Raw genomic sequence first — 24,816 nt, forward strand, 5'->3', positions numbered from 1 at the left:
GTTTAAAAATGCTATCTTATTTATATTTTAGATAATTAATTTAATAAGACCAAATTAATATCTGAGTACTGAAGTATCGGTAATTAATTATATGAGAAAATGAAAGTATGATTGTATTACATGTTTTCTACGTTTATCCTAAATAGGTCAAGTGAATAGGTGATTAAATATTCAGGAGTACCACAAGGCTCAGTACTTGGACCACTTCTCTTTGTTATCTATATTAATGATATATCGACACGGCAAGGACACTGTAAATGCCACTTTAAAATGTCAAGCTAGAGGCTAGCTTTGACATGCCCGCAATAAAGAAAGGAGAATGTAGACGCAGCTGTAGTGGGGGGAGTTATGGCGATGTTATTGCAAACTCACTTGTATTCTTCTAACCTCATGTAACATGTTCTGGTGATCATTCACAGAGTGAATCGACACGTTTCGAATTTTAGTTTACAGTTCGTTTTTAGCAGTTGGGGAGTGGAGAGCGTAAGTTCTGGATAGTTCTTGTTCAGCAGTGATTAGTATGTAGTGTTTAAAATAGTGAAGCACTGCAGAAGAATCGACGAGCGCAGGTCCTTTATAAATAAGGTAGGCTCTCGCTTTTAAAGTATTTTATTATTAGCATGGATTAGAATCTGGCATGCTTCACTGTACTGATACTGCCAATCAAAATGTAATTACAAAGTTCAATATGGGTGTATATACAACAGCAGAAGAAACGGAAAATACATTAATAATAATAATAATAATAATAATAATAATAATAATAATAATAATAATAATAATAATAATAATAATAATACCCACACTAGCCCCACCTGATATTTGAGCCACGAGCCGCTACTGCCCCTCGCAACTCTTACCCCGCATCCACAGGACTTCTCGTCAGAAGACCGTAGTAGGTAATTGTCCCTAAGAGGACCCTATAATAATTTGCTATTATAATCGGAACAATAACATAAAGTTAATCTTCTTCTTGACCCCTTCCCGATTAGGCTACTTGGGGCAGAGAATATGAATATATTAAGCACATTTTTATGACCAGAAGTCTTTCCTAACACCAACTCGATGTAGGGTGGTCGGAAACAACGTAAGCCGAGTGTATGAGCGTTAGTGGGTCGGTCATGCTGATACATAATTTGAAAGAAATAATTCGATATCTCGCACTGTTGCCATTTTATCAGCTGCTGAAGTGAGATGAATCTTCATAGTGAGGTTTACGACTGGATGCTCTTCCTGACGTCAGCCCGATCAGAGGAGTTAGTGAAATGAATGAATGATGTACTTTATGATAGCAAGAAGGGAGAGGGTGAATTTCGGTGCCTACACATAGCTTACTCCTGTCAAAAAGCACCAAGGGGTCTACTCAAGGTTTAACGTCTTCATCCGACGGACGAATCACCGTCAACAACGTCGACGTTACTTACACTTCTTGATTTTAGCAACGCCTTTGACACAGTAAATATAGAAGTACTGGTTGCTGAATTGAAATCACTTCACCTTGGACAAACAGGTCTAGAATTCTTTCTCTCATATCGTACCGAACGAAAACAACACGTAATTCTTCAGAATAGGTCATCTGAATGGGTAATGAAATGTTCAGGAGTACCACAAAGCTCAGTACTTGGACCACATCTCTTTGTTATCTATATTAACGATATATCGACACGGTAAAGACACTGTAAATACCACTTGTATGCTGACGATCTACAAATCTATTATCATTGCAAAATTTCAGACATCAATCAAGCAATAGGTTATAGGAACTCTGACTTAAATAATACTCGTATCTGCGCAAAATCTAAAGCTATTATTGTTGGGCAGATGAAACAAATCAGTGTGGCAAAAAACTAAAACATTCCTCCACTAGCTTTATCTGATAAAATATTATTCCGTTCGAAAACTCGGTAAGAAATCTCGGTGTATTTATATACGATAATCTTAACTGGGGAGAGCACATTACAAATATCTGTAGAAAAGTGTACGTCTCCCTTCACCCACTAAAATATCATCAAAATATGCTACACTAAACATGAGAATTAGGCTTATAAATACTCTTATCCTCCCTGTGTTTTCCTACTGTGACGCAGTACTAATTGATGCCACGAGAGAACTACTAAACCGATTACAGTGTGCTATGAACTCATGTATTAGATTTATCTTCTCCTTACGCTATGATGTTCAAGTTACCCCTTATTATCGTCAACTTTCCCTTCTAAAATTTGAACAATTTAGAAACCTCCACGTGGCAGTGTTAATCTTTCGATTATTAAACGAGAATATCCCGTACTACTTATCTTCACAACTCAATTTCCTATCCTCTTTCCACCAGCATAACACACGCTCCGGCAGGTCAGCAGCATTTAGCCGTTCCTTTCTTGCGAATGGAGCTAGAATATGGAATTCTCTCCCCCACAACATTAGAGCCATAAAATCCTTACATTCCTTTAAGTCGTCTGGCCGTGAGCATCTCCTCAATGTGTGCCGCCAGGCTGCATGAATCTGGTAGAGTGAATGTGCGTATGAATGTACCTTTACTGTCCTTACGTTACTTTGTGCCGTTCAACTTTTAATTTGTAACGATAGTTTTAAGACATGACTAAGAATATTTATAGAGTTTATATTATTTTGTTTCATATTTTTTTCTAGTTTGTAATGGTAGTTTTAAGATAAGATTCTGAATATCATTCTCAGATGCACACTGTTAATGAAGTGTGGTTAAGTTTAAGACAGGACCATGAGTCCTAACTTAGCTACTACAAATAAAGGTAAATATAATAATAATAATAATAATAATAATAATAATAATAATAATAATAATAATAATAATAATAATAATAATAATAATAATAATAATAATAATAATAATAATATGCCCTCACTCCATATGAAGACTGCGGAGAAGTTTGGAAATGAATACAGGCTTTTGGTACGTAATCAAGCAACATTCTGATGGTGAAAATGTTTTGGACCAACAGGACTCGAACCGGTGTCAGACCATATAGAACTGACACCTTAACCATCATGGACACCAGGTGGGCTAAGATATCTAAATATAAATGCGATATTATTTTCACATATGTATCAATCAATCAATCAATCAATCAATCAATCAATCAATCAATCAATCAATCAATCAATCAATCAATCAATAAATCAATCAATCAATCAATCAATCAATCAATCAGTCAATCAATCAATCAATCAATCAATCAGCACTACTCTACATTAAGGGCAGTCGCCCAGGTGGCAGATTCCCTATCTGTTGTTTACCTCTGGACTCTGACCACAACCTGTTGGTCATGCAATGCCATCTGAAATTAAAGAAATTGAAGGAAGGAATGCAAGGAGATGGGATCTAGACAAGTTGAAAGAAAAGAGTGTGAGGGATTTTTTAAAGGAACGTGTAACACAAGGAATAAATGAAAAGGTTGAAGGAAACACAGAAGAGGAAGAATGGGCAGTCATGAAGAATGTGATCAGTAAGGCTGCTGAAGAAAAGTTCGGAAGAAAGGAAAGGCCAACTAAGAAAAAGTGGATAACTCAAGAGATAAAAGACCTGATTGACGAACGATGAAAGTAAAATAATGCAAAAAATGAGGAGGGCAGAAAAGAATACCGGCGAATAAAGAATGAAATAGAAAGTGCAGGGAATGGCTGAATGAGAAGTGCAAGGATGTTGAAAGTTGTATGGTCCTTGGAAAAGTAGATTGTGCATACCAGAAAATGAAGGATACGTTTGTAGAAAGGAAAACTAGCCGTATGAATATTAGAAACTCAGATGGAAAACCACTTCTAGGGAAAGAAGACAAGTCAGAAAGATGCCAGGAACATATCCAACAGTTGTATCAAGGTAAAAGAAGTAGATGATAGGGTTCTAGAAGAAGAAGAAGAAGAAGAAGAAGAAGAAGAAGAAGACGAATAAGAAGGAGCTGTTGATGCTGATGACATGAGAGACCCAATTTTGTGGTCAGAATTCGACAGAACTTTGATAGACCTAAGTAGGAAAACGGCACCAGGAATTGATTAAGTACCCACCTACTATTTAATATGGTTTGTCTAAAAAAATTCATTCAATTTCATTTCCAAAGCGTGCAACATCACCTTCCCACGTTCATTTTGGGTCGGTTGAATATCGAGATTAAATTTTAGTCTTGTCCGGGATTTTAAGAGCAGGAGCAATTAATGAAATGGCCTTTAGATGTTCCGTTTCAAAGTCGAAGATCTTCGTCGGGACTTGTAATCGAATCATTTGCTCTTTGGACTATCAACACACGAGAGAGACATCCCTTACTTATTAAGTTTGGACCTACTGTTTAATACGGTTTGTCTAATAAATTCATTCCATTTCGTTTCCAGAGCGTGATCGACCCTTCCGAACATCTCCGGCCGGAGCCTATACCAGCATGGAGAGGTTATTCCGTTTTTGTGTGTAAGATGTATGATACAGAAGAAGTGCCATCCAATTTTCGGCATAATGTTGTTATAGCTACTTCGAAGAAAGCCGGTGCTGACAAGTGCGAAAACTACCGCACCATTAGTTTCTTAACACGTATTATATACAGAAGAATGGATAGACAAGTTGAAACTGAGTTGGGAGAACATCAATTTGGCTTCAGAAGAAATGTGGGAACACGTGAAGCAATCCTCACTTTACATCTGATCTTAGAGGAGCGAATTCAGAAAGACAAGTACACGTACACGCCTTTCGTAGATCTAGAAACGGCATTCGATACTGTTGATTGGACCAAGCTGTTTGAGATTCTGAAGGTGTTCGCGATCAGATACCGAGAAAGGAGAAATATCTACAATCTATACAAAAATCAGCCTGCAGCGATAAGAATCGAGGGCTTTGAAAAAGAAGCAGCAATCCAGAAAGAAGTGAGGCAAGGCTGCAGTTTGTCCCCTCTCCTTTCCAATGTTTACATAGAACAGGCGATAAAGGGAATCAAAGAGGAATTTGAAAGGGAATCAAATTCCAAGGAGAGGAAATAAAAACCCTGAGTTATGCCGATGATATTGTTATTTTATCTGACTCTGCAAAAGATCTGGAGAAATTCCTGAATGGTATGGACCGAGTCTTGGTGGAGGAATACAAGATGAAAATAAATAAGTCCAAAACAAAAGTAATGGAGTGCGGTCGAACAAAGTCAGGTGATGCAGGAAATATTAGATTAGGAAATGAAGTCTTAAAGGAAGTAGATGAATATTGTTATATGGGTAGTAAAATAATGAATGATGGTAGAAGTAAGGAGGACATAAAATGCATGACTAGCACAAGCAAGCACTAGCCTTTCTTAAGAAAATAAATTTGTTCACCTCGAACATTGATATTGGAATTAGAAAGATGTTTTTGAAGACTTTCGTCTGGAGCGTGGCACTGTATGGAAGTGGAACATGGACGATAACAAGCACAGAAAGAAAGAGAATAGAAGCTTTTGAAATGGGGTGTTACAGAAGAATGCTGAAGGTGAGATGGGTAGATGGAATCGCGAATGAAGAGATACTGAATAGAATTGGTGAGAGGAGACCGATTTGACTAAATTTGACCAGAAGAAGAGATAGAATGATAGGGCACATCTTAAGACACCCAGGTTTATGAGGGAAGTGTAAGAACAGTAGGGGTGGACCAAGGTATAAATATAACAAGCAGATTAGATCAGATGTAGGATGTAGTAGTTATGTAGAAATGAAAAGGTTAGCACATGATAGGATGGCATGGAGAGCTGTATCAAACCAGTCTATGGACTGATGACTCAAACAACATAATGCAAGCCATCTCACTGGGTAGTAGCCATCTTGGCAAGCATTAATTTCTCTTTTGCTATCCGTTTAACATCTCGTTACTGATAGATTTCTGGTAATAATAATAATAATAATAATAATAATAATAATAATAATAATAATAATACCATTACCTTTTACGAACTCCACTGTCTGGAAGGTATGCATCTTGAAGTAGGTCTCCCGAACTCTTCTCTTGATAGGATCCTCATCGTCCACCTCATAGTTTCGGAAGGCATTCAGCGCTTTGCCTGCATATATGGGCTCCGGCCGGAGATGTTCGGAAGGGTCGATCACGCTCTGGAAACGAAATCGAATGAATTTATTAGTCAAACCATATTAAATAATAGGTCCAAACTTAATAAGTAAGGGCTGACTCTGTCTCTCTCGCGTGTTGATAGTCCAAAGAGAAAATGATTCGAATACAAGTCCCGACGAAGATCTTCGACTTTGAATTATGAAGGCGTTAAGGAAAGATAACCTCTAAAGGCCATTTCTTTTGCAACATCACCTTCACACGTGCATTTGGGGTCGGTTGAATATCCAAGTTAATTAATTCAAACAACTTCAGAGCAAAGACAGCACAACACGAAAGTGTTCGACAAACAAAAAACATACGGGAGAGCTGCGACGTAGCAGAAAAAATAGTTGTAAGGTAGTAAAGTATGTATCCATATTAGTTGCTCATTCGTTTTGTGCCCTAACTCATTAAATAAATTATATATTTATTGGTCTATGGATCATGCTCTTTTCCTTTCAACAAACAAGTAATATATTTGTTGGTCCAGGGATCATGCTATTTTGCTGTTTGAACTGTCCGCGCTAGTTTTATAGACAAAGATAATGACAATTCACAGACATAGCACTCCCATTCGTCGGTGCAAGCCCTGGACCTCAAGAAAGAAACAAAAGACGGCACGAGCAGCGAAATACGACATAAAGGAGTCCTGTCTACGGCCCGTAAGTACGTATACAAAATTCTCTAGATATTTCTCTAGTAACGATAGTATTTCTTAATTTACCGCGGATTTTTCACTTTATTGGTGTAAAAGCAATTATTATGTTCCATTTGGGACAAATATTACAGTGGCATTTCGCCGATGCCTTTAGTCTACATAACCTAAGTCTTGTCCGGGATTTTAAGGGCAGGACCTTTACTTGTCAAGCTGAAAACCCAAAATATTTCGGGGTTACGTTAGACCGCACACTTTCTTATAGAACTCCAAGAGCAGCGTGGCTGCCAGGAATAATGTGATACGGAAGTTGACTGGAACAACCTGGAGAGCAGAGCTGGATACAGTGAAAACCTCAGCATTAGCATTATGTTACTCGGCAGCAGAGTACGCTTACCCCAGCATGGTACAGATCTTGCCATGCCAAATAAGTAGATGTGGCAATTAATGAGACGTTTCGGACCATCACAGGCTGTCTAACTGTTAAAACCTACACCGCGAGAAAAATGGTACTCCAGTCGAATCTGCCTTAACGGACACCATTATTTAGCAGGCACCTCCCTATACGGACAGTTTTCCACGGAACGCATTTCATTTTACATAAGGCACGTGTTAAATAAGCCTCATTTAAGCGGACACTTTACACGTTCCATGACACTTTGTTTACACAAGGCTATGTCATTATTTCTGTTTATATCATTCTGCAGACATACGGGAATTCTTTTTGAATATTTGTACTATTCCGAGGCCAAGGAAAAGAGAGATGAGGTAGACTGAAGTAGTCATAAAGTTAATTGTACTGTACAGGGCTCTTTCCAAAGATTTTGTTATGGTCGTCTTGTGTTCTACTTAGTGTACATTCTGAGAATTCTAGCTGCTCTGGAATGCTAACTGTTACAAAGTTTGTGTAGATCACAGAGGTGAAAGAAGGTGCGGACCTGAATGGGTCGATCTAAGACAATCAAAGATTAATTAAAACTTTAAAATTAGAATTACATTTATTTTCTTTGCTATCTTTTGGTTTCTTTTCAGATCTTGAATTTTAACAAAACAATTCGATAAGCAAAAAATCAAGATTTCAGTGTACAAAACTAGCTCGTTAGCTTAGGTACAATGTTGGAAAAATCAGAATAATCAACAAATTGTCAATTAACAATCTGAGCTTACAGCTCCCAAATTACAATTGTGACTTGAGCACTACTGCTCCATTCACTCCATAATGAAGGAGACGGATCTTCCAATTTCTTTCACACCATAGTAAGAGCCTCCTGGCTCTACAAGTTTGTCTAGGAGACTATTCTCCAAACCTTATAACAATACAGCCTTCCAAAGGCACCATTCAACTTTTACATTAATAAACAGAGCGCCTTTGCTCTATAAAATTTAAATTTTCAGAAATGTTCAGGCCTATCAAAGGCACAACCTACATTTTACAATTCAAACAGTATTCACTGTCTTAGATGCTCAACAATCTAACATTTTAACATAAAAAGAATGAAAAAGTTTAACAGGGGTATCGAGTACCCATCCTACCAGGCCTTTGTGAAAAACAATAGGTTCAAGTTACTGGCCCAAAAATCAAAATATTGAAGAGGCGGACACTTGCGCTCTTTGAAATTAGAAAAGCTTAAAATCCTACTTGGGCTTCTCGCCCGAAGTTACAGAATACTACTGAGGTGACTAGATGGAGAAAATATTTAAGTTACAGAGATTACAAACAGAAAACGGTTACAAAATCAAAGTCAACATCAAGTTAATAGGGAACACGAGAGGGTATCTCACTCTCTATTCCCTGATTTCGGCCGAGTTCTTTTGGCTTGTTAGAAATTTGCATTTAAGATTTGAAAGTTATATTTTAGAAAATTAAAGTTCCATTATTAAAGATTGGAAACCTTCCCCTCGAGCTAGCTTTCAAAGACTATCACTTAGCTAAACCAGGACTGCCAGTACCTTGGGCTGATGGACTTCTCGACGATGGACGAGACACCCCGCCTCCTTTATTAACACACACTCTGTCGACTGGAACGATCAATAAGACACCCTGGTCGAACATGTGCCAGCTTTTATACCCGAGGGGAAGCTTCCAGAAAACTCTGGGCTAAGGCCCGACACACCCCCATTTTTGATTGGGTAATTAAATAAATACTAGATACGGTTTGATTGGCTGAAAAAATAAATATACATAATTTTCTATTGGCCGACATCTTAAGTTGGCGGGAAGAGGTAGAAGTATTGTAAACTTTAACATACTGTAGCTAAAACAAAGAATAATCACTTGAGTTTAGGAAACCTTAGAAAACAAAATTACTTTAAAATGTTACTAGTCAATCTTCACACCAGAGGGCATAACATACGTTACAGCAGAGACATATGTAGAGAAATGTCCAAACTGCTTCATTATTATTATTATTATTTATTTTCCACTAATTGTAGTTACAATTTAGGGATGGTGAATGGAGAAAGGGCATAGCCCCATATACACAAAAGTGCCTCCATCACCACCTGAATTAGTTGTTGCAAGTTTTCGATTTAAGATGGCATTCTTCAAGGCGCTCCAAGTGAATTAACGGGTCGGGTGTACCTACCGGTACACTACCAATGACTGTTTACTCACAAGTTACCAAGGGATTTTCGGCATATTTTGCATCATTCTATTCATGAGTCAGATTGTCGCTGATAAGGTCGAAGTCGGGTAGTTCAGTTAAACTTGACAAGGAAGAGCTCTCATGTGCTGATTGCTAAGACAGAAATACTGAGTACCTCGTAATCTGCAGGCCTTCGAGCTGAGCAGCGGTCGCTTGGTAGGCCAAGGGCCTTAAGGGCTGTAATGCCATGGGGTTATTTTGTTTATAGTTAACATGTGTTGGAGGGACGAACGTGTTTAGATCTCGAGATAATTTTCAGTGAGAAAAGTTCGCTGAAGAATTGCGGGAAAGCACAATTGTGAAGAATAAAAGTGACTTATTAAGGAGTGGGAGGAAAATAGGAATCGAGGAATGAAAAGATATTGGGAGTCAGTATCGCAAAAGTGGACATTGCGGTACATAAGTGATTCAAACGTGTTCGAGCAAAGACTGTGAGTTGGCCAATGTTAAAAGAAAAAGCGTGAGAAATCGCAAATGACCTGAAAGTTGAGTTTAATAGAATAAATAATTTGTGTGTGCCAGTGAGTCGTTAATCCCTTTTCGAGAATATCGCAGTAAAGAAAAATGTGCTAAATTTGTACACCCAGCTGAATGATTACTTAATAATAATAAATGTAAAGGCTATACAATCACTTCTAATCTCTACTAGGCAAATACTTAACTAGAAATTATTTAGAATAATCAAAATGAAGATGCCTGCTTATATTTAAGGGGGATATTCTTTGCCGTTAAAATGTTCGATTAATTTTTGCAACCTTGTTTTAGCGGACACCTCTCGTACGGTCATTTTTCCACAGAACCGACAGTGTCCGCAGAAAAGAGGTTCGACTGTATCTTGCTGGCATCGCACCTCCTGATATCCGACGCGAGGTAACAGCCCGCAAGGAGAAGACCACATCATTAAAATCCCAAGCTCATCTACTGTATGGACTCCAACCAGCACATTCATCCAAAAGTTTCTCGAAGACCACACAGAAATTTGAAAGAGCACAACAACAAGCAACACTGAGCGAGTATTTGAAGGGCTAGGAATGAGTATCTTGGAGAATGGAAAACACCTTGTGAAGAATTACCAGCTGGACATATGGAGTACTGGACGACTTGGAGATTTTTTAAATAGGCTGCGCTCGGGTTTTACAAGGAGCGAGACCAATCTGCAAAAGTGGGGATATATTGTATAGTACTGTACATTCTGCTTTGTGTGACTGCGGTGACTTACGTATAATCAGTAACCGGTACTGGAATCATTTTGCAAATGTCAAAACTGATCAAGGAACTTCGGAAACTGCTTCAATCAGCAAGGGTGTCCGCCAGAGTTGTGTACTCTCACCTCTGTTGTTTAACATTTACTCAGAGGCAATCTTTAAAGAAACATTGGCAGACTATGGTGGGATCGAAATTAACGGGAAAATCATCAGCATCAGATATGCAGATGATACTGTTGTCATAGCTGATGACATGCCTGTCTTTCAGCACAGTGAAGAGTTTGGATTATATGTTAACCCCTCAAAGACGAAACTGATGGTGTTCTCTAAGAAGACAATTCGGAAAAATCTCACAATAAAAGATAAAAATAGTTGAGCAAGTGTCTTCTCTCAAATATCTGGGTACCATCCAGGATGACCAATGTAATTCCAAACGGGAATGTCTAGAATTGAGAAGGCCAGGAAACAACTCATTACCTTGAATAAATTCCTTGTGAGGTCAGATCTCAGTCTCCAACTACGAATTCGTATGATCCGCTGCTATATAATTTCTGTTCTCCTATATGGATGTGAAAGCTGGACTCTGGATCCAATCATAGAAAAACGTATTGATGCCTTAGAAATGTTCCAGTATCGCCGTCTCTTGCGCATATCCTGGGTAATGAAAATCTCAAATGCCGAGGTGGTTCGTCGGATGAAAAAGCAAAAAGAACTACTGCTCACCATAAAGAGGTGAGAGGTATCAGTTATTACAGCTTATTATCGAAGGAAAGATACAGAGGAGGAGATCTGTTGGGAGAAGAAGAAATTCATGTCTGAAAGACCTTCAAAGATGACACTGCTGTACTTCAGAGTGGCATTCCATTCTGCGCTGTCAAAATCAGAGCTAGTTACGTGGATCGCCAACCTCTGCTCGGAGACGGCGTCTTAAGAAGAAGAAGGTGAAGTGCATACTACGGCCCATCTGCTAGAATGTCATCTTTGTCCTGCCACATGTACGGAGAAAGAGCTGCTTAAGGTGACAAGGAATGCACTCGACGTTGCTCATTTCCGGTGCACCACAATCTGAAACTTTGCTGTACCTTTTTCATATTTTGTATAGACATTTTTGTACATAACTTTGCTTCTGATACGAGATAAAAAAAACCCACCACTCATCCTATTTGAAAACTCCACTCGAAATTTTCGGGATTCGCGGCCCGAAATATTTCTGTTCGAAGCTGAATAGCTATAATCCGTTCACGGGATCTGTGAAGTAAGGTCGCGCATGACGTCATTCAGAAGAGTGCGAAGCAGTGGTGGGTTCTGGCCTGGTTGCAGATTTGCACTATCACCACGCTTTATTTCTTTAATTAATAAGTCATTCTTTCTGATCAGTTATTCATTCGTTTCAAGTTCTCTACATCAACACCCATACGTCTTCGTTTCTGTTCTGTCCAGCGGAGTGGGGGTGGTGCGTATATGCTTTGCAACCAGACAATAGACAGCATTCTTCCCTCATTTCTCAAACACGCTCTTCATGCTAGCTTCTGCACTGTTGGTGTCGTAAAGCTTTGTCCGAAGAAACTGGGCTTGAAAATTGTAAGTTTAATTTTAATTTGCCTGATCCTTTTACCAATATTGGCCCGCTGCACAGCCTGAAGGCCTGCAGATTACGAGATGACGTGTGGTCAGCACGAAGAATACTCTCAGCCGTTAATCTTGGCTCTCGATACCGAGAAAAATATAGTTAGTGGGACGTATAAAACAAGTAATATTATTATCTTATATTTTCTGGATTCTATTTGGTTCCAGTCAAGGATTCTGAAAACCTTAGATCTATACTTTTCTACTAACAGACTTATCCACCGGCCCAGATAAAGGGACCCAAAAAAACATTGTGCTGTGGAGGTGGGTTCCGTGGTTTCCTATTTCCACACCACGCAAATGTTGGGGCTGTACCTTAATTAAGGCCACGGCCGCTTCCTTCCAACTCCTAGGCCTTTCCTGTCCCATCGTCGCCATAAGACATATCTGTGTCGGAGCGACGTAAAGCCACTAGCAAAAAAAGACTATTTAAGCAAAACGTAATTTGAGTGTATTGTTTATTTAGGAGGCATTTCTGTTTATTCTTGTGTTATTTATTCTAATTTGTATTGAAAATATAAGAGTTCAGTCACGTGGCTCAGTGCGGTTTATTTTGACGAATGTAATGTTGTTGGATCTCGAAATAATTGTCCTTTTTACGAACCGGAATGTTTCATTTAGCAAGCATAACATACTGGGCTGTACCCTGATGGCCCATATGAGATATTAAGTCATATATTTGGCATATCAAATAATTATATAAAAGTGGATTTCAGTCAAGCATTGGAAAAGTAGCAGATTACAGAACAGTTGAGACCGGAAGTCCTGGAGTCGTAATGTCGCTGTATGGTTCGCGAAGCTTGCCTGCAACCGTGGGAAACGTTCAGCTTTACCAAGAGTTAGCACATCCCGGCACGTGTAGAATTCGTTGGCCACGAGGAGTATTCAGCCAATTAGGAAGCGAGGGTTTGGCTAATATGAATTCTGGACCGCGCAGAATTAAAATCCCAGGTTGACCAACATTGATATCTGAGTGATGTGTGCAGCGAGAAAGGGAAGTCAGTTCTGTTATTTGAGTGTTTTCCACAGGTCTGAGAGAGAGAAATAGTAAGGAATATATTATAGCAAGTATATGAGTCGTAATTAAGTTATCAGGAGTGCATCTGATATTAATTTTAGCAAATTACAAAGTCATTGTGCGTAACAAGAACTCTGATTGGTTGAATATGTGAACATATAGGGAATCCCCTAGCCACAACGGCGTTGGCTATGTTACTTAAGCGCCCCACCTGTCGAGAGCGTTCTTCTTTCTGGGTGTGTTGTTATGAAGTGAACATCGTTACGTACTTCTCTTTATCTGTGCGTGAGCATCAGTGTCGTACTACAGTGTGCGCGTGACGCATAAATGCTGCCACGTGGGCAGAAGTATAACGTTGTATGGTCGCACTGATCAAAGACAGTGCATTTATTTTTTGTTGAACAGTGCTCTGTAAACTGGGTGCAGTTATAAGTCGCCAAGTGCGCTATGTCGCAAGTTCTTATGTTAAAGTAACAGACGGTAATATTAGCCGCAGACTGGCAATCGAATAAGAGATGCTCATCCGCATTGTACTTTCGGGCCGGTCGCGTATCGTGAAAGACTATTCGTATCGAACCGCGAGCCGCTCCAAATGACTGTATTTAAACCCTTAACATTTATTGTATAGTGAATATTACGTGTGTTTTGTGTTGTATTAACGTTGGCCTTAAATTACGGCTAAGAAACGGTTTATTCGGCAACGTGCACGGAGAGCGGTGAAGAAGTATTGACCAGAATCTTGTGTGTTACTGTTATACAGGAACTAACCTCAAGAAGATGGCATCGCCTTTAGAAGAAAGAAGATTGGTTCCACGCGTTGAGAACCTGTTGAAGATGGAGCAGACCCCCATAGGAGCATGGATGTGAGCTGCTACCAATATCCAGGAAGTTGCCAAGATAAGATGCATGTATTATAAAAATGGCATGTTTTATGAATTACGATTAATACTAGTGAGCCTTAGATTAGGGATTTTCTTTAGTGTAATTTTTGCCTGACGGCATGTGTTCATTTTATATTTGTGATGCTGTAAATACGGACAGGAAGGGATCGAATATTTTCTCTTTATTTCTTTTGCTTTATAATTAGCTAGATGGGATTGAGGGAAATGTTAGGATTTATTTGATTTTATTTGTGTGAATTATGCATGTTACCTAGCTTAAGGTTATTCCTGTGTTTTTGTTTGATAGAGATAGAAGGATTAGATTGCCAAAATCATTAACCTCCTGAGTTACACACTCGCGGCATCGAGACTAAATTTTATTTATCTATTTAGAAAGATTAGTGACAGATAGGATGCATGCTGCATGTATTACAGGAGCTGTGAGACGTGTGGAGCTGTATATGCACCGTTGACTAGAATAGATTCTTATAATGTGGGTTGGAAACTGTTGTGAACAATGATTTGAGAGGGAATCGAACCCTGATTTCTACTAAGAAAGGCTGATGGGATTACAAGATAGACATGAGAATTTAGTGCATGCTGAAATATGAAGTCAATTTTGCGGGCAGATTGCATGCCTGGAAATGTTATAAGAATTGTGTAAAGCGAGAATAGTCCTGTGATTGTATTCTGAGATATTACTGAGAATCAGAATTGCCGTGAAATAAATGTCAGGCCAGTAGATATGATGTGTGTGTTGAATTATAGTAGCATGCTGACAATATGTACGATTGTGTATGTGAATCTCCGAGCAGTTCTTGAGATATGAGGTTAGCTTATAAGCCAAGGTTATACAGATATCGCGAAGTGAGAAGCTATTTCCGTAAGATAATATTGTCAAAACAGTGACCAATTCCCAAGAGCAGTCTTGAGTTTTAACATTCTTTTCAGCCCACTGCAAAGCAGGACATATGTGACAGATGAAGGGCACTAACCGGTGGGCAAATGCAGCAAGAGGAACGTGATGTTGCCCACTGCTTCCCATGTGTTCATTCAATTACATTATTTGTTTTCTCTTAAAGGATGGTGGTTTTATGTGATTTCATGGTGATTTTGATCTGTTGTCTTGTTGATTATTGGGGAACAGCCTGAGCACTGAGTGAATGGTTGTGGTTAATCTAGTTCTTACTAGATCTTTTGGTGAAACGCGTTTCACGTCGAGTCAGTGTAGTACAATGATATCCCCACCTGATCCAAATGTAAATACGTGGATCTTTTAATTGCTTTGCTTATTATACAGTAAATATAGCGAAGGGAAATGCCACTAGTATTTTCATAGTTCATATCATGTCACACTGCGTCTTAAATCACGTCTAAAGGCAATTATGGCGGCAACTACCCTGAATATCAATCCGTATAATGGTGATTTTCATAATGGTGCTGCTCCATGCGAACAGGAACGTTGGACTATAATGTGGAGTTATTTTGAAACTCATAAATATTTAAAGTTGTAATTTGGAACTTTCATTTCATCATTTTATTTGATCTACGTAATTAATGTGTGTTTTCCATATTCACTTTTGTTGGTTTTCATTTCATTTCAACGCCAGTTTCATTGATGTTTTATTAATCTGATTTTTATTGGTGTTGTAGTATGATTCGGGGTTATTTTATTTTATTTTATTTATTTTATTTTATTTTATTTTATTTTATTTTATTTTATTTTATTTTATCTTACCCCATATCAGTGTTTCTCATTCGATATAAACCTCAATTTTTCCTGTCATTATACTTAGAGATAAGTTATAAACTTCGACATTTAGACTTACCCACTCTCTGCCCACCTGAGTTAGTCGGATGTTTAATCAGGAAATTGAGGCATCGTCCTAGAGGGTTTTTACAAGAAAGTTTATGCCAAGTTGTGTACCAGAGAATCCTGCAATTCTTTGGTCACATTATGAGAAGAGAGGATGACAACCTGAAAAAATTAATTGTCCAAGGAAAAGGTTCTAGCATAAGGACACGAGGACGGGTCGCAAAAAGATGGGTTGATCAAGTACGAGAGATCATGAATTTACCATGGAGAATTGCTATCCAGAAAACGCAAGTACGTACAGAATGGCATCAGCTTATAAAAGAAACAACAAAGTCCTTGGATCACGATACTCAGTCATGAGTGGAACGACTGGAGAGAGAGACGGTACAATACGAACGATATCGTCGATTGTATATCGTTCTTCACACACTCGGCAGGTTACACTACAGATAGCAAACTTTTAGTGGTTCTGTTTTGGGATGCCTAGTTTGGATTTAAATTTGCTGTACAACTCACCACGTGGCGAGATATTTGTAACCAATCACAGAGTTTTCTCAGCGAATCCTTTGTTTACCTCAGGCATCAGGTAATCCCGAACAGACAATAATTTAGAAGCCAATCGAAGTGAAGAGTGCCCAGTATTGCCAAATAGTGACCACCGGTCAGTGCTCGCCTAGCACCCACGGGAGAAGTTTCCGTTAAGCCAGCTTTAACGTGCTCTAACTCCGTACTATGTCTGTCACTGCACACGGCTGGGCAACACCGAGGCCTAAATAGCCAGTGCTGCAGTGTTGTACTGTATTGAGTGCAAAAAAAATTCGCTGACGTCGTTGCTGTAATATTACTTTTTAAATAAATGTTGGTCCACCCCACGAATCACGCAACTGACTAAACTGTGACGGGGGTGTTAAGGGTTGGGGTTTAGCGGAGTTTAAAAGGTACTGATGATCCTAATTGAGCTGCACCTATTGTTTGAGTGAGTCTCTGAGCGGTGGCTTCTCCATTGAGTTTGATGAGCAACCCATGAGAAGTAGGGCGGATGTCAGCGATTACTTCACGTCTCGTATTCAAGCGGAGTAAGGTTTTGAAGATGTGGGCCGAGGAGCGGAAGTCTGGGGTCAGATTGAGTACTAGAAACATATGAATGCTAGTAGGGGCGGCTGAAGTGAGCGGAGGTTGGTGATGGGTCTACGAGTTCGGGAGGTGGAGAGGTCGGATGGGGCAGGTGGGTCCTGGCGAGGCAGTCGATTGTCGCTGTTCATATAAGGTGGTGGTGCTCCGGTGATGGGTTCAGTAATCAATGATGGGGGAGAAACAGCACGACGGCGAGGGGCTGGTTCCTTTTCACCAGCAAGTAGTGAAGCTGTGGGCATTGATGGTGTTCGAGCTTCTTCCTACTGGGGAGCCAGCGTGGCAGGTAGAAACCGAGCTTGGTAGTTTGGAGCAGCGTGTGAAGACATGATGGCCGTGTGATATGCAATGGCAGCTACCTCTGCAGCTGTTTGGACGGCGCCTGAAGCGGTGGTAGTCAGTGTGGTGGTGATGGTTGTGGTGGTTACGATGGAGTACATGATGGTGCTAGAAGTTTACCGCACTGTACTGCTGCAATGGCCCCGTAGGAAATAGGATGATATTTAGTTGAAGACAATGTATACTGGTCTGTCTCTATGCAAGTCCGGAGAAGCACTTGTAATCGCCAAACGACCACTAGGTTCCACTCTAGAGGAGAAAAAAGAGTCCAGAGGTGAAACCCCACGAATACCACTCCGTCCACCTACCGCGAACACGTTTTCAAGCATGTATTAAATGCCGTGTCGGATTTGGATGTATGGGTTTCGTTGGATTGTACAAGGAAGCAGCGAATATTTTATTTTTTATTTATTTATTTATTTATTTATTTATTTATTTATTTATTTATTTATTTATTTCATGCCTTAATTCGTGACTAAGTTACGGCTCACGGTCCTCTCTTACACTTAACTACGTATTATCTAAAATAAACTTCATAAAACAGAATAAAGAAATTATATAACAAAATATAAAACCTAATCTCATTCATTCTTCCATTCATACTGCCATTCATACAAACTGTTTATACATTTAATACGTAATCTTGGCAAGACCGCTTGAAAGAAGCGAAAGAAGTTCAATTCCTGACACTGACTGGAAGAGAATTCCATAGTCTTGCACCAGACACTTCAAAGGAGCAGTTAAATGATGATAAGCGATGCACAGGAATTGAAAGTGTAGTAGTCTACCGTGTGTTATCTTCATGAGAGGAGGAGAGTAAATTAAACTTTGAGGATAAATACTGGGGTTTAGATTCACTCAACAGACGAAATACGAGAGTTGCAATATGAATATATCGTCGTTTATCGATTTTTAATCAGGAGAGAATTCCATAATAGAGATATGAGTTGAAAATTTAATTGAAAATATAAACCTAATGCACGAGTTCATTGCCCTCTGTAATTTTAATGTTTGCTCCATGTTGGCATCTATCATTACAATATCACAATTATTAAAAATATGAGGGTCTGGATAAGTTTAATTTTCATGCTTAGTGAAAGAAGTGATTGGCGAGTATTGAGAGGGTGAAGTGACGAGTGAATTTTCCTACAGATGCATGTTATGTGCTCATTCCAGTCTAGTGTGTCACTTATGGTAATCCCACGATTTTTAATGACTTCCGGAATGGTATAGCTACACCACAAAGCAAAAGTGAAGGCAATAACCACTTATTAATAGTATTTAACTGCCTTTGTTGTCCTATTATAATAGCTTGTGTCTTTTTAAGATTGATTAATTAATAAACAGTTCTTATTAGAATTGGAGCTAATCAGGTTTAAAATAGAATTCATCTGATGAATTCCAAACTCAATATCAACAGCTTTACAGTGATAATATATTTGTAGGTCATCTGCATATAAATGATACTTACAATTGCTGAAGTGAGAAGATATATAATTGATATATAGAGTAAACAGAAGAGGTCCTAGCATAGATCCGTGTGGAACACCTGTTTGCTTCGTCTTCCAGTCCGTAATCATACCGTTTATGATAACATGTTGTCCCTGATTGGTGAGGTATGAATCAAAGAACTGAACAGCAGAGGGACTCAGATTAAATCTTTGTAGTTTCGATAATAATGTGTCAATATTTACTGTGTCAAACGCACTACTGAAGTCAAGTAAAATAAGTATTTTCACTTTCCACTCATCTGTAGCTCGTCCAACGTCGTCTGTAATTCTTAGTAGTGCCGCCCCTGTGCTATGTCCTTTCTTGAAACCAGATTGGAAGGGGCCATGCAGAGAATATTTTTCCAGGTATTGTTCAATTTGCTTATTGATCAATTTTTGTAGAGCTTTAGACAGTGCTGAAAGAATGCATACAGGACGAAAGTCAGATGCTTTATTAGCTGGCGACCTTTTCGGAACTGGAACAACTTGTGCATCTTTCCACTTTTTCGGAAAATAACCACGGGAGAGGCATGCCTTAAATAAGTCAGCATTAATCGGCAATATAATATCCATGATGTTAGTTAGAAATTAAAAAATAGGGATTTCATCAGCCCCGTTGCATGGGATTAAATTGAAATCAGTTCTCGTCTCACTTCAGACTCTGAAACAGTTCGAAATTCGAAACATGGGCGATCAGATTATTGTTGTCGTACTATAGACTTGACGGTGGCTTGCAATATATCGTGTTCAGGAGTAAAATAATCTGTTGAAAAGTGTCTGTTAATCTCGTCTAGTGGTATTTCTGGTTTAGCATGGTTCACAGGAGACCTTCCAATACCTAATGATCCAAGTTGTCGCCAAGTACTACCAGCGTTCATATTATTGGATAGACGCCGGAAGTAATCGAATTTCTTATTGCGGATAATTTGTTTAATTCGATTTCGCAGTACACGGTATTGTTCGAATGTGTCAGCTGATAAATTTCGTCTGAAACGTCTACATAATGAATCACGCCGAGTCATCAGAGATTTGATTTCAGTTGTCAGCCGCGGACAGGGCGGGCATGTTACTTTCACGCAGCGCTTAGGGGCATGATTATTGCAAAGTTCATGAATATGAAAATTAAATTTTCCAGTTTTTCATCTATATCATTCATTAGTATTATGTCACCCCAAAGACATTTACATGCATCTTGTTTTAGGTGTTGGAAATCAATATTTTTAAAATCTCTAAAAGTTACGTATTTATCCTATCGGAAGCATATTATCCCCATGTGTTAAGCAATGGTAAGTGATAAAAACAAAGTTGTGCATAATGAAGGGTGAGAGAGATAGCAACAGCGCGTTCATTGTTTTTTCTCTCATACACGCCCTGTTCTCTCTGTTACACCAGCTGACGGAACTAACGCTTGTATTAGCACGGCTTCCAGGATCTTACTTCAACTTATCGTACTATAGGTAGCATTATCTGGCTATCCATCCTTACTCTACCCTGCACGGTGCTAGGCAGGGGCGTAACATTAGCAAAAAGCCGAACAGGGCGGTTTTGTAAAACAGTCGAAATAATTGTGGGTTATTTTACATTTTTTTCGTAGAGGAATTGCCACTTGGCTGCATCTAGCAGCAGTTATTACAGCACATCTATAAACAATGCTTGCCCTTGCCTTCTCTCATAACATCGCGGCACGTTCCTCACGAAAGCCTACACCAAATTACAGTCGAACCTCGATATCTCGAACCTCTATTACTAGAATTTTCAGTATCTCGAAGTAACTTCAATTGCCCGACCGTTTGTCCTACTCTTCACGTGTATTTATTGCTCTATTAATCGAAATTAGGTTACACGAATTTCTCGATTTCTCGAAGCAAATGTTTCCTCTCTTGAAGCAAAACATACTCTGTAACTCGAATTTTTACAACATTGACTGTGCAATACAGAATTTATAGTTTGAGAAGAACAGTTAACAGGTAAAGAAAGAGTTACAGTGATGCTGGGAGCTAATATAACGGGAACCGAAAAACAAACTTCTAGTGATAGGAAAATCGGTTGAAGCCTTGCTGTTTGTCGAGTGTGAATTCAGTACCGGTCACGTACGAAAGCAATCCCGGAGGTCGCAGATGACAAGCTCCATTTATGAATCTTGGCTACGTGGCTTCGAACTTACATACAGAGTCAGTCGAATGAAAATGACAGTGTTTCATACAGCAATAAATCGTTGAAAAGTATATGGAAGGAAAGAAGGTTAACAGTAAAAAAACAGAACAGATTTTTTCCAAAGGTGTTAACGGAGGTATGTTTCTTGTTTCACTACTGTATGTTTTCCCATGATACTGTAGAGCACAGCTGTTCGATATACCAACAGTAATTACCAAACTATCTCAGTCGGAGTCCCACAGGGCTCAGTGTTAGGACCGTTACTTTTTCTTATTTTTATTAACGATATTGGTGACTTACATCTCAGAGGTAGATTATCACCTTTTCCAGATGACACCAATATATTCTATACCGGTGATAACATTCAAGAACTTGAACAAAATATGCAGCATGGTGCAAATTTAATTGAAACGTGGTTCTGTAAAAATCGATTTACAATCAATCTGACAGAAACCAATTATATTTTATTTCATAAACCTAAAAGTAATTATTTTTTAGATTTATTATTTGACGTTTTTTGGGCAATCAGTTCCTAGAGTAAAGGCTGCTAAATTTCTTGGACTAATTATTGACGAATCATTAACGTAGAAGAATCATGTTGAATCTATCTGTGACAAACTCATCCCAGCTATTGGCATTCTAAATAGACTGAAATACAAAGTTTCTCATGATTTATTGAAAAGTGTTTTCCAAGCGCTAATTGAGAGCCATATTACTTATATGATCCATATATGGGGATGTTGTACTAAGGAATTATTCACTAGAGTTGTTATGCTGCATAAAAGAGCATTGAAAATACTTTTTAAATTGTCTCCGTTAAGTCCTACTGAACAATTGTACAGACTATGTAATGTTCTCTCACTTGATAGCCTACGACAGAAATTTTCATTGGTTATGATATATAAAATTATTCGTAATTTGGCACACTCAAATACATCATGTAAAACAAATTCAGTAATTCACAATTAATACAAGAAATGTTAATAATATCCACTGCACTGTTATCCATTCAAATAAATATGGAATTAATTCCATATGGCATTATTCTGTTAGTCTCTACAATATAAGAACACCTCTCCAATAAAAATGTCCAAAAAGAAGTTAAATAATTATCTTAAGTAAAAAAAAAAGTAGATTTAATGAATTTTGAAACTGACTTTTACATTTTCTTTCTTGTATATTTAGTAGTTGGTGTGACTGCTTGTTTACTCTTACAGTGTATCATTATGAAACAATTCAGTTATACAAAACAAAACATATACCGGTGCATATGATTATTTTTATAGGATATATTAATATTTTATGGAATTAACGTAACTTATGTGTGATATGTAGTACTTAGCTCTATTCATGTAACCAAAATTACTATTAACTGATTTGATGTAACAAACTTGTACTACTGGAGTGTATTAATTTACTTTATAAATACTCTGAAGTCATGATAATATTAGAATGTACTGCACTACAGTGAGCTTCAGCTCAGGTGCCTCAGCTAATAAATAAAGAAATAAATTGTAAATAAAATTATTTTTAAATACTGTTAAAAGTACTGTGCCTACGTGATTAGAATTGAGGAGCTATCTGACGGTGAGATAGCGGCCCCGGTCTAGGAAGCCAAGAATAACGGCCGAGAGGATTCGTCGTGCTGACCACACGACACCTCGTAATCTGCAGGCCTCCGGGCTGAGCAGTGGTCGCTTGGTAGGCCAAGGGCTGTAGTGCCATGGGGAAGAAGGAAGACGAAGTTAAAAGTACTGTATAAGCCCGTAGATACTTATGATTCACTTATATGCTATAGGCTTACACGCTCAAAAATCGGTATTCTCTATATCTCGAAATTTCGATAACTCGAAATATAGATCAGCTTCCAATGTGATTCGAGATATCGAGGTTCCAATGTATTTAAAAATAATTATAGCAAAGAAAATGGAAACCAAAATAACCACGTTTTCGTTAGAACATGATACTCTGATGAGTTGTGCATCTGAGATCGTATTATGCACAAATTTCGCCGAACACTTAATTTCTTTCATACATTTATTCGATAACAGTGCCAATAAAATGTTGGTGTAGTAACAATCAGTCAACACAGTTTCGAACAAGCTCTCTTGGCGCGAAGTTAATGATAGACTAGACTTATTAGCAGTGGCGGCGATAAGGACCCCACAGACCCCGCGGAGCGGGGAGCCCATGGCTTGTGAGTGGCCCACGACTGTTTATTAATTCAGTAGCTGAAGAGTGATTTTACATATTGATAAAGGTACAGCACACAACATATTATTATTTGTACTACAGAGGGTTATTCCAAACTTAGGCCGTCGTAGTATAGAGCTTATTTCGTCAATATGAAGGAGTACGGTAGTTATTTCTGAAAGAATGTGCATTTTCCAACCTGTTCCAATAATAACCATCCATTGTTGCCACTCACAACAATGAACAAGTCTTTCGAAGTACCGGTAATTTGTCAGTTCTGAAAACCCAGTAGTCAGCGAGGATGCGATAACAAAGACATCCTCCTTACCTAAACTCTAAATACTTAAGTTTCGAGCCTGTTTATAACTCTCGGCAGTGCAGCTAAGCAGGATTATGATGGACGGTTGAGTTATAAATTTTTTGGTCCCAGGAACGAGATTATTTCTTAATATTGTGACGGTCAGCGTGTTTTGGTTACTATAATTGCAATATTCATTTCTTGTGTGTGTGTGTGTGTGTGTGTGTGTTCGTACCATATGAATGAAAATCCACAGCCTGTTTCCAGTCATTCGACCGGGTCAGGAATGGAATGAATGAACCTCCATCTAGCGGCGAGGATAGGAATTGTGCCGACTGTTGATGCCTGTCGCACTGCTATGGTCGTACCATATAAATATAAGTGTATTATTTTAATTCCTTCGATTTTTAAAATTAAATTATGTTATTATTATTATCGTTGCGTCGTTGTTGTTCACTGTAATAATATACAACCCTGTACTATTAAATCAAATTGTAACTTTCCTTATCAGGAAATGAGGGGCCCATTTTTTTCAATTATTGCGGGGGGACCTGAGCTTTTTAGCGTGCTAATGCTTATTAGCTGTGCAGTTTTATAGTTTTAATACTACATTTGAATAGTTTTTATTTAATTTTCTTCGAATATTCTTCTGTAAATGAAATGGCGTATGGCTTTTAGTGCCGGGAGTGCCCTAGGACATGTTCGGCTCGCCAGATGCAGGTCTTTTGATTTGACACCCGTAGGCAACCTGCGCGTCGTGATGAGGATGAAATGGTGATGAAGACGACACATACATCCAGGCCCCGAGCCAGCGAAATTAACCAATGATGGCTAAAATTCCTGACTCTGCCGGGAATCGAACCCGGGACACCTGTCACCAAAGGCCAGCATGCTAACCATTTAGCCATAGATCCGGACATATTCTTCTGTGGTGTAATCGAACAAATTATTATAACTGAGACTTCGGTATCGGCTGCATAGTATAGTTCTGTAGTTACAGAAAAAGCTAGATCAGACTAATAAATCAACCCTAGTAAATGCAATTTGCTTTACGTCACACCGACACAAGATAGGTCTTATGACGACAATGGGATAGGAAAAATCTAAGAGTGGGAAGGAAGCGACCGTGGCCTTAATTAACGTACATCCCCAGCATTTGCTTGGTGTGAAAATGGGAAAAGACGGAAAGCCATCTTCAGGGCTGCCGACAGTAGGGCTCCAGCCCACTATCTGCCGAATGCAAACTGATATCTAATCTACATGACCCGAGCAGCCCAGCTACTTAC

General features: G+C 38.7%; 1 protein-coding gene across 1 annotated transcript in view; it reads right to left on the bottom strand.

The window, feature by feature from the left end:
* The window catches only part of LOC136866526 (inositol oxygenase), a 69,724-nt gene that overhangs the window by 41,006 nt on the left and 3,902 nt on the right, over positions 1–24,816 (bottom strand). The window contains exon 2 of the mRNA XM_067143574.2: positions 5,916–6,081. Coding sequence (XP_066999675.2) covers positions 5,916–6,081 — 166 coding nt within the window. The remainder of the gene's footprint in view (positions 1–5,915; positions 6,082–24,816) is intronic.

Source organism: Anabrus simplex, chromosome 3 (genome assembly GCF_040414725.1).
Source record: "Anabrus simplex isolate iqAnaSimp1 chromosome 3, ASM4041472v1, whole genome shotgun sequence".
In the NCBI taxonomy this organism is placed as follows: Eukaryota; Metazoa; Arthropoda; class Insecta; order Orthoptera; family Tettigoniidae; genus Anabrus; species Anabrus simplex.